Below are 18740 nucleotides of genomic sequence, written 5' to 3'. Positions count from 1 at the left end.
CTATTACATGATGATAACAAAAAAATTGATATTATTTGTAATTATCATCCTTATAAACATTAGTTATTCGACTACTATTTTAATTCACATCTTATAAGTCTATTTTTCTTAAGTCACTTTTATAATTATTAGTTAAATAAAAAACTCACGATTATAAATTATAAATAATATTCATTTAAAGTTTTTTAATATACAATCAAATTCAATCATTGATAGCAATAAAAATCAAAATCATTGTTCATGTATCTTAATAAGTCCAAAAACGAACTAAACTTCTAGAAAAAGAAATAACTATGATCATGCGCTCAATATTTCTTCCAACGTAAGTAGATAATACTACATATATCTTTCGATGGATTTAATAAACATTTATTTTATTAACTTATTTATTAATAATAATCTCATTTTTGTCATTTAACTTCGTTCGAATTTTTTTGGTTTATTTACTGCACATAGGCCTATTCTAAGGCCAGCCCGTTGAGCAGGCCCACAGAATCGGGCCACTCAAATCCGAGCTCAGAATTGGGCCTCCTCAATCAAGGGCCCGGCATAACTAGGATTCAATCTGATGTGATCGAAATTGGTGCGCGCACGCGATTCCTCACCGCCGACCGAGTGGAACGACAAGCTGGCCGAGGAACTGCGACTCCAACTCGAACTCCAAGAGTCGCATCTCCTTTCCGCCGGACACTCGAGTTGCTGCACCGTTGCCGGCGAACGGCATCCGGCGCTAACTTCTTACTGCGCAACCTTCCTCCTTGCCCCCTTTCCGCCGTCGTCGGCTAAGGAGAGGGTTTTCGGTGAAACAAGGAGAAGAAATAAAGCGTGGTAAAAGCAGTGGCCGACGATCACCGAAACAGTGGAAGCGAAGGTTCCGGTTGGATGCACAAGTTACAGATCACAAGTTGTTCGACATCTATCTACATGTGCCTTTGGTTCTCTAATCGTCAATTAGCCATTTTTATATTCACAAATCTTGTGATTTAAGGTCATGTATTTATTCTTATTATAAAAATTATACAATATATATTTATATAACTACAAGGAGAGAGACCAGAGAAAATAGCCTCGGCACATAAAAATAGAAAGTGGTCTGGGTACACGTGGTGGGACCCGATTCTCGAGGCACAGAGAGCGTTGACCTGTTCTACCTCGTCTTAGAATACATCCCATACGTATGTACCGCGTGGGTTTACCGGCATTCACCGACGCGGGCGAATCACCGTGTCGGACGCGAGGCGGATCGAACACGTTTCCTTGGAATCTCCGACTCGGGCTCGCCCTCATCCTCTCATCGGTCATCCCAAACTAATTACTTTCTTTCAACTCTTTTTACTGTTTCAGCAGATGTTCATTGTTTTTGTCTCTGAAACAAAAGAGTAAAACAGTTCCAGATTCGCTTGGAAACAGCAGAGGAATATTGGACATGGTCTAACTAAAGCCAACGCAGAGTTGTCCGTCATCCAATGACATCAGATCCTGCAGTCCTGCCCACATATCCGTCAATTCCTGCTCTTGATGATCCATCGAATCCTGCTGCTTGTGTTGGGCACCGGATGGTTGCTGCTGTGGTGGATTGGAAGAAGAGAGCGAGGTGGACTGGCTAGTCTCGTGGTCTCCGTCGACCTGAGCTGGATATTGCTCCGGGAACGGGAAATTGAGCTTGGCCCGCGGGCCACGGAACTCGATGGCGGCCATGTCGTAGGCCCGAGCCGCCTCCTCCGCCGTTTCGAAAGTCCCCAGCCACTTCCGCACCGCCCGCCTGGGGTCCCGGATCTCCGCCGCCCACTTCCCCCACGGCCGCTGCCGCACTCCCCTGTACTTGCCCTTCTTCTTCCTTTTCCTCACCTGCTTCCCACCTCTGCCAATTGTCGTTTCTGATACAGAAAACGGCCTCGGGACCTCGTCATCTGCGGCCGAGATGAAGAAGTCACAGCCCAAGCATCCGCCAATGCCGCATAAGCCGCAGGCGCCAGCTATTGAGAGCTCGGCGGGGGCCACCGGGTAGCCAGAGACGACGTGGATCAGTGCGGCAACGACGACGGACTGCTCCCGCTCTCGTGAGATGCGGGAGGAGGAGGAGAAGGAACGTTGACGGTCGTGCGAGCTAGACGCTGCTTCGTCGATGACTCCGTGGGGATCAGCGGGAAGGGCGGGGCGGAGACGGCGGCGGTCCTGCGTCGCCACCATGGTAAGCTGAGTTGAGCTTGATATGGGTTGCTCGAGGATTGGGTGATCAGCTGATGTGAGAGTGAGGCATCGGAGTTACAATGAGAACGGAGCGTGGGGTGGGGCTTATAAAGCCTACCGCGAGTGTGACTGAGACGGTCCACGCGGATTCAGAGCCCCTTCTCTTGGTCGTGTCTGTGGGTAGAGTGTGCGATGTGCTTATCATATTGGGATTTCAGGCGCATTTATCACGTGTTCAAGGGGAGAAAAATCAAAGGGCAGAAATGCCACGTGGCTAATAATGCCCAAGAGGATCCTGAAAATTTTTATTATTTGGTTTGAGCAGTTTAATAAATTTTATTTTGGTTCAAATAGATAGGAACCAAATTCAATTTTTTTGTGAGATAAGTTTAATAAATTACCAGAAGTCAAACATAAAAAAATCCAATCTTTAACATAAAATACTTAAAATATAAATAAAACTTAAATTATATATTGTTGCTGAATCGAATGTACAAGATTGTCCACATGGATGCTCGAGCGGTGAGGGCGAGCATCGAGTCAAGTCGGGTTTGAGCCTCGTCCCCCGAGCGTGGTCTTCTTTCTTGGTGAGTGGACTGCTTCTTCGTCGTTGGACTCCTGCACATAGGTCGAGGTCTGGAGGAGGATTTTCTGAGTCGACCCCTCCGAAGCTTAAGTTAGCTTTTGATGAAATGAGATAGAATTGAGTGTTTGAAGTCCTCCCCCTCTTGATTAAGGAGGGTTAGCTTTTATACCTATGAGGATGAGTTGATCGTATGGGGTCAATTAACTGTGGTTGGCTCCTCGGGTAGCCAACTTTAGCTTCTATACGAGCGTTGACCGACTTGCATAGATCGGCACCACGCGGCGCCACCCCGCACTGGCTTAGCCAAGCAGCATCACTCAGGCTCATGCATGGCTAAGCAACTGCTCGAATCTCGACTGAATTGAGTAGCGACTTGCTGCAGATGACTGAACCGAGCAACCCTACTTGGGCACTGGGGATTGGACTGACCGAGCAACGTAGCTCGAGCATTGGCTTGACCGAGCAATACTACTCGGGGGTATGTTTGGCCGAGCAGCTGCCCGGACATTGAATGAACTAAGCAGCAACTAATTGCACATGACTAGCTGAGCAACACTACTCGGGCATTAGGGATTGAACTAGCCGAGCAACGTAGCTCGAGCATTGGCTTGCTGAGCGACACTACTCGGGCCCATGTTTGGCCAAGAAGTTTATCACGGACAAAATTATAAACATAGTGTTTAATATAATGCTCATGTATATCCATGTCTTTTGGTTTGTTCATGTTTTGCACAACATGTAGAGGGACGGTTGAAGGCTTAACAACCCTAATTTAGTTACGTTTGATGACTATTTTAAGCTTGTAAATAAAGGTTATCTCATGTGGACATTTATGAAAAATTATGGTTTGTAGTGGACCATTTTGGATCCTTTGTTGTATAACAGTTCAGTGCCTATGAAATCTGTTTGTAATTTGTATTGGTTATGAAGTGTTTTCTGAAATATTTGCTTGTGGATCCCGAGTGAGACGCTTTCTCTAACATGTTTTCTCTTTTGTAGGTCCTAAGGGACCATGAGAGGTTTCGGGGAGGTTAATCTTTATGGACAGACATGCAATGGTGTCGCACGACTTAGGCAAAACCAACTAAGTTCGTGATAAGTTGCTCAGACATTGAATGAATTGAGCAGCGACTGATTGCATATGACTAGCCAAGAAACACTACTTAGGCACTAAGGACTGGACTGGCCGAGCAACGTAGCTCAAGTATTGGCTTGGCCAAGCAACACTACTCGGTCCCATATTTAGCTAAATAACTGCTCGAACATTGAATGAACTAAGCAGTGACTAATTGCACATGACTGGCCGAGCAACACTACTCGGGCACTAGGGACTAAATTGGTCGAGCAACGTAGCTCGGGCATTGGCTAAACATCTTGGGAAACACCTCCTTTTTTTTTTATCTGCACATCTTGGGCTCTTCTTCTGGTCTTGTCATGGCGGGCCTTTTTCTTTTCCCGATCTTCTCACATGGGTAGCTCTTAGTAAGGCCTCTTGTGCGACTCCTCATGCTTTCTTACCACTAGTGTCTCTATAGCAACATATTGGTTGGCCCATTGGAGCATCTCGGGAATGGTCGCTCGTGGTCTCTCGATCAGCGACCAAAAGAACCTTGAAGGTCATAGACCCGTCAAGAATGCCTGCATAACCGAAGAGGGGTGGGCATGTGGAACCCCTCGGATCTCAGTAGCAAAGCAGGTGACAAAGAGGGAGAGAGATTCATCCTCCTTCTGCCTTAGCCCGAGGAGCATGGTTGCAGACGGTTTAGGTTGCGCGCTAGCTAATAAGTGAAGCTCGAGTTCCCTTGCAAGCTGATCAAAAGACGAGACCAACGACGACCTCTATCGGCCATACCACGTCCGAGCCGGGCCTCAGAGGGTGGTAGGAAATGTCCGACACATCAGGACGTTAGAAGTGTCATATAGGACCATCTGAGCTCGAAAAGTGACGACATGCTCTGTTGGATCAGAGCCACCATCATAGTCCTCCAACGTCGAGAGGCAAAAGTTCGGGGATAGGCTTGTCTTGAATTTCTTGGGCAAAGGGACACCCGATCAAGGTATTTTAATATTTGAAAATGATAACAGGGATGAATATTATTATATATTATATACTTTACAGAAATTTAAATCTATTTTCCATATTGCTATATATAATTAAATTGATTTCGATTAAATTATTAATGCTTTCAACCAAACCGAGAATTTTATTCTGAGATTTTCAAAGTAGAAAAAGCTCTGTGTGAAAGAAAAAAAAGAAAAATGGGGCTCTCCTTAAGAAAACCTAAAAGCAAAGCGTTTGTTTCAGGAATTTATTCTATCTCTATTGGACACATGAATCGTCAATAATGCTCATAAATGATCATTAATAGGATCAATTCAAATCAAACCATGGAATATAAAACAATAATAAAGCTATTACGGTAATTTGTCAGATAGTGAAGTAGTCGTCCGACTCCAGCATGGAATGGCCACGACGGTTCGCCAATTTGACACTGCTAATTAGTGTACCATCTAATATATACAGAAATAATTAAAAAAACGTGATGAATCTGGAGCCGACATGCGATGAGAGATGGGCTCCACCTACTTAGCTCTCCCGATACAACCCGGCCTTTAGTTTAAGAAACGCGCTTGCTCGGCTTCCTTTTGGGGGGGCCTAGTCGGCTTGTCCGACAAACTTCTCTCGTGCGTCATTCTCGGGTCCCAGAAGAGCCCAATTCGATGGAAGCAAACAAAAGCTTCCACGCATCGGTGATGCCCGCCAACCGGACACGCACGACGGGGAAATACTTGGGATACGAATGGTCGGCTCGTGATCCAATTCGTCCATCTAAACCGACATGAGATTCGATACGAAGCCAGCCACTGGAGCAATCCGGAACGCAACTGTTGGACCGACATCCGCGATCGCTTGGCAAATTCCAAGACAGCGTTCAGGAACTCGCAACCACTCACACTGAAGGAACTTATGTGATCCGATCTGCTCAAGTACTAAATCGCAACATCGATGTCGAACCCTCTGAATGCTGTCTGGGAAGAGAGAGGAAATCCCGGCCTCACGTTAAGAAAAAGGAAGAAAAGGTTCTGGCACACAGGAGGGAGATGGACAGTTTTCCAAGTTTTATCCCAAAGAGCAGTACCACACGTGACCAAAGCAGCACACCTAAAATGAGTACAATGATTCACTCACGTTTAACGCGCCATTCATTTAACCCACGTGGTAAAACAATCTGCTGGCTGTCGGGTATGTAAAAGACAAGTGTGTGTTTACTTGTTAGATTTACCGTGACAAGTGTGTGCGCCATTCCATAGTTGCGCAGCGAATCACCATTTCCCCACGTGCCATCTAATGATTGAGCATTTATACATAGCAAGCCACTTGACGCTCTCAAGTCCACGTCGTAATCCAATTCGTGTCGCTCTCCACGTATGAAGCCGCAGATACCTTTTTTAATTATTGTACAACTTTAAACATAGAAAAAAAATATTCAGCATACCAAAAGAAAAAAAGAACTTCATAGATTAATCAGTAGTCGATATAATAACTTTGGTAAGCATCTAAAAGGAAACAAGTCAAAGGAAAAGCTGACATATTATATAAAGATTTAAATGATTGGAACAGCAATCTACTTGATCTTATACTCCTTTTATAGACGATGTGGATGTGGGAGAAAGTGATGGGGAACAGTGTGTCTGAGCTCGCTTTCACTGGCAAAGTGTATAATAATAAGCACGGTAGATATTTCTGTGCGCGGAATTCCCACGGTGAAGTATTTGACTTGAACAACATGGAACAGTGGACTTGAGTATGCCGTTCGACCGATCCTTTCACCAGCCAGATGTGATGAATCAGGACGTTGACCGTGGGCCTTCATAAGATAGCCACATCAACATGACTTTTCTTATGACTGTCAGCCTCGTGCTTTAAAACACATGCGATTGATTGATGGATTGAGAACATATTATTTATATATATATATATAGTTTTTCTTGATTTATTCATTAGATGACTATTCATTGAATAATATTTTTTATATATTTTTTATGATCACTCAACTTGAAATAGTCCACTATTAAGGAAGCAAGACGAAGGAACAACCAAGTCTTAATTAGTTCAAACCATTGTCAACTTTATTATGTGCCTTAGAGATTTGACAACATGATCAAATTTCTGATTGATTTTGAATGAAAATTGAGAAGATTTTGGTACGTTTGAAAATAAAGGATGACAAATCCTCATATTTTCCGGTTAGCATTAAATTGGTGTCTTTATATTTTGAAATATTTTATAATATTTATGTTCATTTATTATCAAAAAAATGATAATGAAAAGGTGGAACATTATCTAGTTATAATGTTCTTGAATAAATTTCTACTGTTTTTGGTTACGCAACCAAAAACATTATAACTCTGTTCTGAAATATTATAACTAAGATTCAATTAGTTTGTATCTCTATGGGTCTCAATTATCAACTTTATTGTATGTTTTTAGATTTCATAAGATGATTTATTTGAGAGTTTAAGTTGTTTTAGATGTAAATTCAAAATTTTTTGGTATATTTCAAAATAAAGGTCAAGACCATAACTAAGTTTTAATTATCAATTTTCTTAGTGGTTTTGAGATATTATAAAATAAATAAAAGAGAATGTGAGCAATCTTGGATTTGGAATTATAAAAGTCATGATATATTTCCAAAATTTTACTCAATCTTAAATTGAAGGCTATACATTTTGAAATATTTGTGTTCATCGATTACAAAATAATGACAATTTGAAAGATGAGAATGACAATACGAAAGTTTTTGGACATTTTGATCATTCCATAAATAGAGAGATTTTTTTGGATATTTTAAAAATAAGATTATTATTTATAATCCCCTTTTTATTATCCATAATATCATTCGAATTTTTTAATATTTATGAACCATTCATTTGTTAGTGAACATAAATATCATCTTCTTCTTTTTCTTTCCTGCTCTTCTTCTTCCTTTATGGAGGATAGCGTCGAGGAGGAGGCAAGTGAATTTAGATAGCAGTATTAGTAAACCAAGTTTTCTTGAAAAATCTTTCAAGAACATTCATTTTAGATGATATTTGTGTAGAATTAAGTTCTTCAATGCTTTTAAAGTAATTTTGTCTGTCTGATATTTGAAGCTACTTAAAAAGATTATGACTTTTAATACGGGCAAGTTCTTGTGTTACTTGGCCTTTTGATATCGGTAAAAGTTATTCGGATCATGTTTTTAAATGAGAAGAGAGAAACTTTCACAAATATATGCAAAGAGAGAAAACTTTCGAGTCTATCTGCAATTAGTTTTGGATAAACGTTACAAATTTCATGAGAGAAAGGTTCCGAGAAAAATCCTTTTTTCATGTCTATCCGCAATTGGTTTCGGATAAACATTCCTTCGATTTCTTATCCACAATTCATGATAAATGCCCTTTTCAGATGAATGAATCCATGACATCATCAGCTTTCGATTTCATTTTTTTTTTTTAATCTTATAAAGTGGTTTGGATTCCATCAAAAAAATATTTTTGTTCAATAAATATTAGCTCTCGTTCGATAAATATTGTGATGGAAACTTGTGATCTCGAAATTTTGTGGTATTTTATTTCTCGGTTTTCCTAACCATCACAACAATTGTTGCCATTCCTATCAAGCACCTGCCAAGCTTTCACAAGGAACATTAACTTCCTTTCTTGAACCTAAACAACAACATCTTAAACATGTTAACCTATTTGTGGCATCACAGAAAAAATGAGCAACTTAAAGAGACACACTGCTCTTTGCCTTCCATCAATGAGTCAACCACTTTTCCCAGACACAGAACTCTTTGCCAGAAGCAACTACATGGAAGTCGGCAGTAACGAGATTCCCAACCTCATATCTCGGGCCTATCTTCACCGCAACTTTCTCATCGATCACAGCCATGTAAAGATCAGCGTCAGCAACCAGGATACGCAGCGTGCTCCCTGGACGAATCCCGTTCCGAGTCCTGATGGCGGCCAGCCCAGTGATCTCTTCGTTCAGCCCCCAGTCAAACAAATGATCATAGAACTGCATATTTTGATACATGTATCAGTAACCTAATACGATCACTAAAGTCCAGAGAATAACGCTACCATGTCGCTAGTGAATTTGTGGTACTCACGATGGTGGGAACCCCTGGGTGTGTCAGAATGTAGGCATAGCCTTCCATGACCCTCTCGTGAGGGAAAGGCCACATCTTCTGCGTCGAACCAGTATCATGGTTGTCCACGAACGTGACTGCCTTTTCCGGCCACCAGCCGATCATCCCCGACGCCTTACCTTGGCGATCGCGCAGCCTCCACAGCTCGCCTTGCACCGCGGCTTGCAGTACACCCTTGGTGGTGAAATCGAACGTCGTCACCGGGCCGCCGACGTCACTAACCCAGTTGACCAGCTCCTGGCGGCTGCCATCTTGGTCGTACGCAGGCTTTCCATCTTGTCCGTAAGTCAAGGAGCTCCACAGCTCCCCCACCACGAAGGCGGGTCTGGTTTGGCTCAGGTACGTCTTCGTGATGTTCGGCGAGTATCCCCTGGCAAAATCAAGCCTCCAGCCATCGAAGCCGATGTCAGTCTCGAGCCAGTTCAGCCACTCCGTAAGCTCGCGCTGGACCTGCGGGTTGAGGTGGTCGATGTCGGGCGCGGCGGGGAAGTCGGCGCCGGTGTCGGGGTTTCCGGTTCCATCCGAGTACTGGGTGTCGTCGCTGCAGATCATGTGCGGCCCCCAGTCGAGGCGGCCTTCCCTGCTCCCCCCTTCGAACATGCAGTATATTCCTCTCTCATCCTTGCGGTCGGCGCAGCGGTGGTTGATGACGATGTCGGCGACACATTCGATCCCTTTCGCGTGGAACGCGGTGATCAGTGACTTGAGTTCATCCTGGGTTCCGTACTTGGATGCGCTAAGATCATACAGCCGGCCGGGCATGTAACCTGAAAGAGAAGTTTCAGGGTTAGCCGTAAGTTTAAACGGGGACGAGCTGACGGCGAAGGCTCAGTTGATGAGCTCCACGGAGTTGATTGTTTGTATACTACAATGACTGCAGAATCTCATTATATAGTTAATGCTGGGGTTTCTCCTACAACTACATGCTTGGTCGTCTCATGTGGAAGGTGACAAACCTACCAAACGTTCTCACTTTTACCTCGCTTGTCTGATGAATCAGGATTAAAAGGATCCAATCAATATATTTATAAGTTTTAATATCTTCTTTCACGTGCAAGTCGATCTACTGCAAGTTAAGCCGTAGGCAAGGAGCCAGAAAAGTTTAATCCCTCGAACTCAATACAAAGGAACAATGACATCGAACGAGCTACGGCACGTTAAAAAAAGATTGGAACGAAAAAGGAGTAGGAAACAGATAAGAAAGCTACGGCAATGGCGTTAACAACATATCAGTCTTGCATGGATGCATGCAGAACCTTGTTCGGAGACGGAGTGGGATGGCGGAGGTAGCCAGACGAGGGTAACTCCAGCGCTGGCGATATCAGGCACCTGGCCCTTCAGGAAGTTGTACCACCCCCCTTGCTTCCTCCATGACTCCCAGTTAAAACCCTGCAGCATGCATGAGCTAAGCAACAGCAACAACACACAGAGTAGTAAGAGTGTTCATATATTTATGACCACCTGAAAGAGGATATGTGACTGGGCGCTGACAGTATGGATCGAGAACACGAGGAGGAGGAGGACGAAGGCAAGCGACGGTGGCTGCATCTTCTCCTTGTCTAAAACTCTTCAGACAAAATGGGACGGATTGGGTTACGATGAGAAAGCTAAGGCCATTATATACATGGTCGGTCGGGTCTTAGTGGTCGAGTCCCGATCATCGAAGCCAGCGCCAATGGTAATCCGAAGCGAGGATAAGGGGGGAAGGCAGTTGGCAACGTGACACAGACTTTTGCAGCCGCAGCGTCTCAGTTACAGTTGTGGATAGACGTCGCCTGCTTTATTGCGTTTCAGTTTCCCGGAGAAGGGGGGCGGAAACAGACGTGTCTGTGGAAGGCTCAAATGGAGGCTGTAGTAATGGCAGTCGTACCTCAACATTTGCGGACGATTTATCCAGACGTGTTTTTTTTGTAAAGCATCATTACGATCGGACAAACATATCCTTATAGACGAGGATATATTATATTGATTCATCCTAAGAACCCAATACATAATTATAATCTATAAATAAATAATAATAATAAAATATTTGAATGAGATGTTATAAGAATAATTTTCTAGAAAATATTCAGATTTTGGATATTGCCCAAAAGGTATCCCATCTTTTGCTTTTTTTTTTTTTTGAAACAATACCCCTAATTCAAAAAATATCCAAAATACATCTCAAAAAAATTTCACCAAAATTTTTTATTCATTTATTAATAATTTTAAATTGTTATAATAAATTTTAATTTAACTTATTTATTGTGAATTTCAATGGTGTTTATAGGCATTTATTGAAAATATCATAGACTTTTATAAGTGATATTATAATATCATTTAAATTTATTTTTCACCATCATTGTTTGTAGGCTAATAATAATAAGCATCATATTTTTAAGCTTGTAATTGGTTTAGTTGAGATTACGAGTCCATTTAAATTATTTACTATGTTTTCGTGTGCATCTTATAATTTTTTTATTATGATGGTCAAAACATTATAATAATCTAATTTTTTATTTCTATTTAGGGGATGTTGTTCATAAAATATTATAAATGCATATTGGAATCTTAGTTTGATATATCAAATTATTTTTATTATGTTTTGATTTTATTTAGCTTATTTATATTATTTTCACGTATGCTTTATAATATTTTTATTGTGATGATCAAAACATTGTAATAAGTCAAAATAAAATTTTGAGGGGCAATATGACTATTTTTTTAATCAGGGTAATTATTTGAAAACAATAAAATCGAGGGTACCAATTAAAAAAACCACAATTATTATAATTATATTTGATTATGTGAATTTGAGATATTATATTTGATTGTGTGAATTTGAGATATTTAATTAGGGTAATTATCTTGGAAAAATAATATCGTTATAAATTGTTATTTTAAGTATTAAAGAACAGGAACGCACAGACCTTAATAAGATGTCATAGTTACTACACTCACTCGATTGTATGAACTCTAAGCAATTTTGACCGATGCAATCATATTACACTCAGTTGAAGTGTGAGCTGTGACATCGTTCATTAATCAATAGAAATTTTCAGCTAACTTAGTTGATCTTAACAATTTATCACAAAAAAAATTCTGAATTCGAATTTCGTCTTTATTATTTATCCTGTAAAAAAACAAATAAACATGGCACCATAATTTATTTGTGCATAGCCAAAAAAGGAATCTACGCGAAAAAAAATGGAGTCATTCGTTACATGACGAGAAGACAAATTGTTACTCGGATAGATTATGGATTTAATGCAGAAGCCTTTCAAGCAACTGTTGGAGGAAGTTCTTCCACCATTCCCTGCATGCTCAACTCCCCGTTTTACGGGTCTCACTCACCAAGAACACATTACGACCAATTAAGAACCAGTAGCAGAAGATCGTGGCACCAAGCCGAGACTCGAGTTCAGTCAGTAGTGGGCTTCCTTCCTTCAGGCAATCCATCCCTAATTGATTTCATGTATCATGATAGATGAGTAGTACCGATTGTTAGTCTCATGAAGAAGGCCAACAGCACAATGGCGACTATAGTTTTGGATCGAGCGAGCCTTTGAGAACGGTGGCTTGATGATCCAATTTACTGACACACGGAAATCTCACACGTCAACGAGTTCCGGTCATCATTGACTATTATACCAAATGGGTGGATTATAAATGCTTGGGTAGCACAACTCAGTCAACGATGTCGTACATTACGTTGGCCGTGCCCTACGGATCTCATCCGATAAATACCATCGAACACACAAGGAGGGTTGAACTTTCGAGCCAGAGTTTGCAGGTGCCTTTGTTCCTGTGCGGCCAATCATGTCGTCGACGAGGCCGTTGAAGAAAGCAAGATGGACTCGACGGCACGTCTCCAGTGGATATATACTGCTAACGGATAACGCCGGCGACGAGCTGGATGAGAATGGAGGAATGATGTGTCACCGATTGCGGTCAGCTCGACTGGCAGCAGCGCTGTCAGCTAAGCTGGGCATCGTATTGTGTGCCGCATCATAAAAGGCCTCGAGACGAGAGCTTCGCTGGCGACAGATCCCAACTCCCAACAGCTTTGGGCTATGACCATTGACCGCCCCCGTCGGCTACTTCCTCGGCCGAAATCATCGGAAGTTGAGAGAACCATGTTGAACATCAGGCTCCGGAGCTCTCTCAAGCGGAAGGTGTTGCATGTGATAGGATCAGCCGCCTTCCTATATGGATATGTAATGAGGGGGGAATTTACCACTCGAGTCTTGTTAGTCCATATCGGATCAGTCCATCTCAGAAAGGTAGGATGGTCCGTTTTGATCAAACCCCATGTCATATGAAAAAGATTATAGACCAACGTACTAAAAAAAAGATATTATTCTTCCATCAAACATCATTCCTCTACTAGACATATTTCCTATCAAACGCTAGACATTATTTCTTGTCGAGCAGCTTACAACGAGACTTGATGGTTAATCCGAAACCCTTCTCATATTTCCTCCTTCAAAATTTCCGGTGGCAGCACCGCAAGAAAATAGAGGATTGCAGTATTCACTTAACCGAGAAGCCGAGTTATATATGTTTCAACTCTAATTCAACACATCATGAAACGGAGACGAAGTTAGATGTTCTTATGTTTTTGGTGTGGACTCCTAGCAAATTATTCTTAGTGGAGGCACAAAGTCTATTCAGATTCTGGACTCGAAAGTTCATTTTTATGCCGTGGCATATGTGGAATGGAATTATCTATTAAAGGCTGCCTGATTCTGACAATTTTAGTGCTGTTGACTATGGACACCACGAAAGGGATTTGTTTCTAACTCATCATGAGTCCCTGTTTGATGAGAGTTCTGATTATTATTACTATTATTATTATTATTATTATTATTATTATTATTATTATTATTATTATTATTATTATTATTATTATTTATAGAGGCTATATGTGGGAAGGATTATGGATGGTTGATCTTGATTGTCTTCCAAAGTTCTTTGTTTCTTTATGCTTCACCTTTTTCATGGAGGTTGAGCAATATTGTGTTAGGATCCTGCTCTCTTCACTGTAATATTGCCATCTTTCTCATATCTTTTTTTTCTATAATAGAAGAATCGAAAGAGAGGAAAAGAAAGATAATAATAGACTTGAATTTTATTCACGATGACCACAGTTGTGAATGTCACATAAGTTATAATCTTTAGCAATTAATTATTCATGTGTGTGTACTGAGCATGAGTAAAAGTTAGAGATGTTGGCCTATTTTAGATAAACAAAATTAATGACTAATTAATTATATGAAAAGAACTGAAGAAGATGTTATTGTTATCATCATTGGGTGATGTGTTTCTAGGGATCATTATTTGCTAGAGTAAACCAAAATCAAACAATCTTGAATCTTATTCGATAGGAACTGGTGCACAACAACAGTTAAAATTTCTGGATATTCAACAAACTAGCTTAGAATTCAGTAGCAAAATCATGTATCCAAATTCTGGACCAATTACCTCATGTTTTTGAGAGAAGAATTATGCTTGGGGTACAAGATTGCCTAGTAAAAAGTATGTGTCTTCTTAATCAAGCAAAACAATTAAAAGTAGCACATCACAGAGACTTGCTGGTGCATCAAAGCCTGAAATCAAAACTCCAAAAATACAAGTAAAAGCATGACCCATGCATGGTCTCCACAGCCCTTCTTTGTCAAGTCATATTGCCCAGAAATCATTATCAACTTGAGGACAAGACTTGCTTGATCACCAGCAGCTGAATTAAAGCACCGAGTGTTACGGTCAGTAACTGTTCAGCCGTGAGTATTTTCCCTATCACCGAGGACTTGGAAAAAATTTAGCTACATGCCAAAAAATAAATACACAAGCTAAGTGTCAATGATTTCCATCGACTCCTAGCTTAGTACTCGTAGCAGCCGGAAACTTCCTCCACAATGCATTGGATAAGCTCCACAAATTCTTTGACACCATCAAAGATGCTCCTCCCATGTCCACCATTTCTTTATGTCTCGTGGCATCTTTTTACTGTTCTCATTCAAAAGAAGCCACGCTCAGAAAGTAAGAAAAAGGCTCCAAGAAGATGAGGGTGCCAAGGAACAAAGGAGGTAGGCGCAGCACCACAGTCAAGTTTTACGGTGAGGGAAAACCCCCCAGCTATTCTTTATCTCGTTTTCCTACCTTGAAAGACACATGGAACACATATATTGACCTCACGGAAGTAGCTGAAGACTGACGTATAATACGAGATTGGTTGGCCAGCTTGACACCTAGAGAGATAAAAGCGACACATATGTCTCAGGTATTTTGCTCCATCTTGTGTATGGTTGGGACAAAATACATGGATTTTGTTTGGTTTTGGGCGAGAAGGAAAGCGTCAACATGTCACCTAAATTTTTTATTGAGATCATGACACGTACCGACTCGCACGAAGGACAAAGTCGAGAATACGATGTCTTGTTTCTTATCAGTTTAATGAATTTGATACTAAGACATCTTGGAGTGCATATGCCGTGATGGTGATCCTCAGGAAACTTGTTCGTCCTAACTTCGTGACGTCATAAATGGGAAAAAAAAAATCTTGATAAAAAATATTATTAAACTATATTAAGAAAAACTTTTGATCAATGCATACAGGAAAACAAATCACGTAAAAGATAATACGTAATTGCATCCCACCCGCAGCTCCAACGCGAGCCATTCATTTTTCTTGGATTCTTGGACTCTGCCGTCTCTTTTTGGTAGTGCCTTGTTGTGCAAAACATGTGGCAAGCTGTAGGTAGAGAACCGAATGATCCTCACCATTTTTGTCTTTCTTTTCTCCCTCTTTCAGGTCTTTGAATTTTCCGGAAGCAACCAAAAGCTTCCGCCGACGCCAGCGAAAAGACTGCGACCATAGCGTGTCTGGAGAGGCTTCCACTTTCGCAACCGTGGCCACCCATCACGGAAGCAAAGAATTTACAGCCAAAAGCCCGAAGCACCTCTCTCTCTCTCTCTGCCCTTCTGCTTGTTCCCTCTAGAGCGAGCTTTATCTTCTCCTTGGACCTCCATGGCTTCGCCCGGATTCGATGGTTTCGCTTGTTTCTGTGAGTTACGGAAGACGAGAGGCTAACTGGAATTGCACGGTGACGGAAAGTTGATCGCGGAACGCGGTTTGGCTTGCACAGGGACGTCGTCATCGGGTTCATCGGGTTCCGGTGCTGCTGGGGTTGGGAGTTCTTCACTGCTCTCCTGGTCTTCTTGCGTCGATCCTTCTGACGCAAAGCAATTAGTGTACTGGTTGTTGTTGTTGTTTTTCTTCTTCTTCTTCTTATAGGAAAAAGAAGATACAAGATTTTAGGTTGCTCTTGGTTTAGCTTCTGGAAGAGGTGGAGGCAGAAGAGGTAGTTAATATGATGAAAAAGAACAGCTGTGCCGGGCGTGCCGGCGGAGGGCCGGCGCCGTTCCTGTTGAAGACGCACCAGATGGTGGAGGACGGGGCGACGGACGACGTCATATCCTGGGGGATGGAGGGGACGTCCTTCGTGGTGTGGAAGCCGGTGGAGTTCGCCAGGGACCTACTTCCGGTCCACTTCAAGCACAACAACTTCTCCAGTTTCGTCCGCCAGCTTAACACCTACGTAAGTCTTTCTGCTCTTTAATCCCTTGTCCAGCTGTTACGATCGATGCAGGATTCCTCCCTTAGCTTACCGACTAATATTACAGGCGAGAAATAATATCGTCAATATCATCAGGCACATTAATTTACTGATTTCTGACGTCTGACCCCTCTTCATTTTAATCCATTTTGTTTTCCAATCAATATTTACTCATCCTGATGGATGGCATTTTCGGTAAGAAACTTTCTTACCGCCGACAAAAACATTCTACCGAAATTTATCGTCTATGGCTGTCTCGTAAATGATTTCGCAGCAACGTGAACAGACATCGCTAAGGTTGGTGACGATACTTCGTCCTCTGTGAAACTGTTAATGATAAGCATGTCTCTGTTACTGTGATGGTGCGTGAACAGTCTACGCGGGAAACCACGAGGGTGAGGGTGAGGGTGCATCCAATTTCCACAGCTTTCTTACATTAAATTTCTGAACTTTCTTGTCAAGCTATGGGTGAGTTTGAGCAACAGAGCTTGTCCTTTTTCGCTGCGAATCTTTCAAACTATTCGGAAACAGAGAACTCGACTTCATCGATCAAAATCATGTGCGCTTCTTAATTTGACCCACCCACCACTGTACACAACCTCCCGCCGGCAAATGACTCTTCCAAGTGCTGCTTCCACTTTCTCTGCCCACTTTCAGATCTGCAAATTTTATTTACTTTTTAAGTATAGAGCAACATTTGACCGGAAGAAGCAGAGGATTATTAGTATGGCCATGGGATGTGATGCTACTCGAGCTTGCTATGCTGATTTCTTTTATGCTCTTCTTGTTTGACTGCCACCAGGGCTTCCGCAAGGTGGTGCCCGATCGGTGGGAGTTCGCGAATGACAACTTCAGGCGAGGGGAGCAGGGGCTTCTCTGCAACATCTGCCGGCGAAAGGCGGCTCCGCCACATGTTCCCTCTACTGGAAAATCCAGCGCGGGTAGAAACAACCGTCATCCTCCTCCATCCCTCTCCTGCTCCGACGAAGCTCACAGCCCCTCCTCTGCCTGCTCGCTTCCAACCCTGCAGCCACCTTCTGAGCATCTTCTGGACCTCACAAACGAGAACGTGAAACTCAGGAGCGACAACCAAATCCTCAACGCCGAGCTAGCTCAGGCCATGCGCCGGTACCGGCAGCTCCTTGGTTTCCTATCCTGCCATGTCGATGTCAGTCGGCTCAACTCGGGCCATCCGATGCAGGAAACTGCTGCATTAACAGTTGGAACAGGATATGAAACAGAGGCCAAGAAGGAGGAGGCAGAAGAGGGGAAGTTGGGTGAAGAACAAGGTCTTAAGCTTTTTGGAGTGCTGCTGAAGAGTATAGAGGGAGAGGAGAGTGGCAAGAATAGGAGGCAAAAGAGAGGGCGGTGCGAAGAGAGCATCGACGGTTGTAGCGTCGGTGAGCGGCCCATAAAGATGGGTTTCGGCTGGCCATGGATGGGCATGTCGACCACAGTTCCGCATGGAAGCAGCAACGTATGCAACTGAACTCGGAGTGCTTGAAGCAATGTGGGCAAGTGTCTATAGAATACAAAGATACCAACGGTATGATCTCCACGTAAAGCAGATAAGGAAGACGGCGAGCATTCGTGTACAACATTAGTGGATGCAGAATGGCGTGATGTAACACAACATGAGTGCTCGACTTTCTTCCTTTTAGCTACTATTTTCAAAGACCGACCGGTCATGTAAACTTTCGTGACTCGATTACTGTCTCAGCTGAATTGGTATTAACTTTTGTTGGGTTGGGTGGTTCCATCCACTTAAGTGGTGGGATGGGATATATGAGAGTTAATTAAAATTTGTTAATCCTAATGATATATGAGTTATATAGAAAAAAAAATTAAATCTGATTTTTATACGATATTAATATTCTCTAGTTAATCTAGAGAAAATGAAATTGTAATTTTATTATTTTATAATGGAAGATTGTGATTTTTTTTTCCTTCATATTGAAATTTTTTTTTCATATAAATCTCATCTCATAATTTGCTTAATATTCTATCACTAATGATGGTTGATGGACTCTGGCGATGGGCAAACTTGGGTTGGGATCTGCATGTCTTAACTTCATATGTATACTTGCACGCACCCTTCTTTAAAGAAAACCATCATCCAGTCAAAAGACTGGATGGTGATGGTTCCTCCGACCGGCGGTTCGAGCGATGATC

General features: G+C 42.1%; 3 protein-coding genes across 3 annotated transcripts; 1 reads left to right on the top strand and 2 right to left on the bottom strand.

Moving 5' to 3' along the window:
• Positions 1-1051: 1051 nt before the first annotated feature.
• LOC135594664 (ethylene-responsive transcription factor ERF109-like) lies at positions 1052-2267 on the bottom strand. Its single transcript, XM_065085086.1, has one exon. The coding sequence runs from the start codon at positions 2188-2190 to the stop codon at positions 1432-1434; it is 759 nt and encodes a 252-aa protein (XP_064941158.1). The 5' UTR covers positions 2191-2267; the 3' UTR covers positions 1052-1431.
• Positions 2268-8576: 6309 nt separating this feature from the next.
• On the bottom strand, positions 8577-10345 carry LOC135595087 (alpha-amylase isozyme 3D-like). Its single transcript, XM_065085606.1, has 3 exons — positions 10227-10345; positions 8932-9737; positions 8577-8837 (listed from the first exon to the last, which is right to left on the bottom strand). The coding sequence occupies exons 2-3, from the start codon at positions 9730-9732 to the stop codon at positions 8577-8579; spliced, it is 1062 nt and encodes a 353-aa protein (XP_064941678.1). The 5' UTR covers positions 9733-9737; positions 10227-10345.
• A 5436-nt stretch (positions 10346-15781) lies between these two features.
• LOC135594663 (heat stress transcription factor B-1-like) lies at positions 15782-18519 on the top strand. Its single transcript, XM_065085084.1, has 3 exons — positions 15782-16138; positions 16247-16550; positions 17371-18519. Exons 2-3 carry the CDS (start codon positions 16323-16325, stop codon positions 18055-18057), a joined length of 915 nt encoding a protein of 304 aa, XP_064941156.1. The 5' UTR covers positions 15782-16138; positions 16247-16322; the 3' UTR covers positions 18058-18519.
• Positions 18520-18740: the final 221 nt, after the last annotated feature.

Source organism: Musa acuminata, chromosome BXJ1-10 (assembly GCF_036884655.1).
Source record: "Musa acuminata AAA Group cultivar baxijiao chromosome BXJ1-10, Cavendish_Baxijiao_AAA, whole genome shotgun sequence".
NCBI classification, from domain to species: Eukaryota; Viridiplantae; Streptophyta; class Magnoliopsida; order Zingiberales; family Musaceae; genus Musa; species Musa acuminata.
This window is presented reverse-complemented; position numbering and strand designations above follow the sequence as displayed.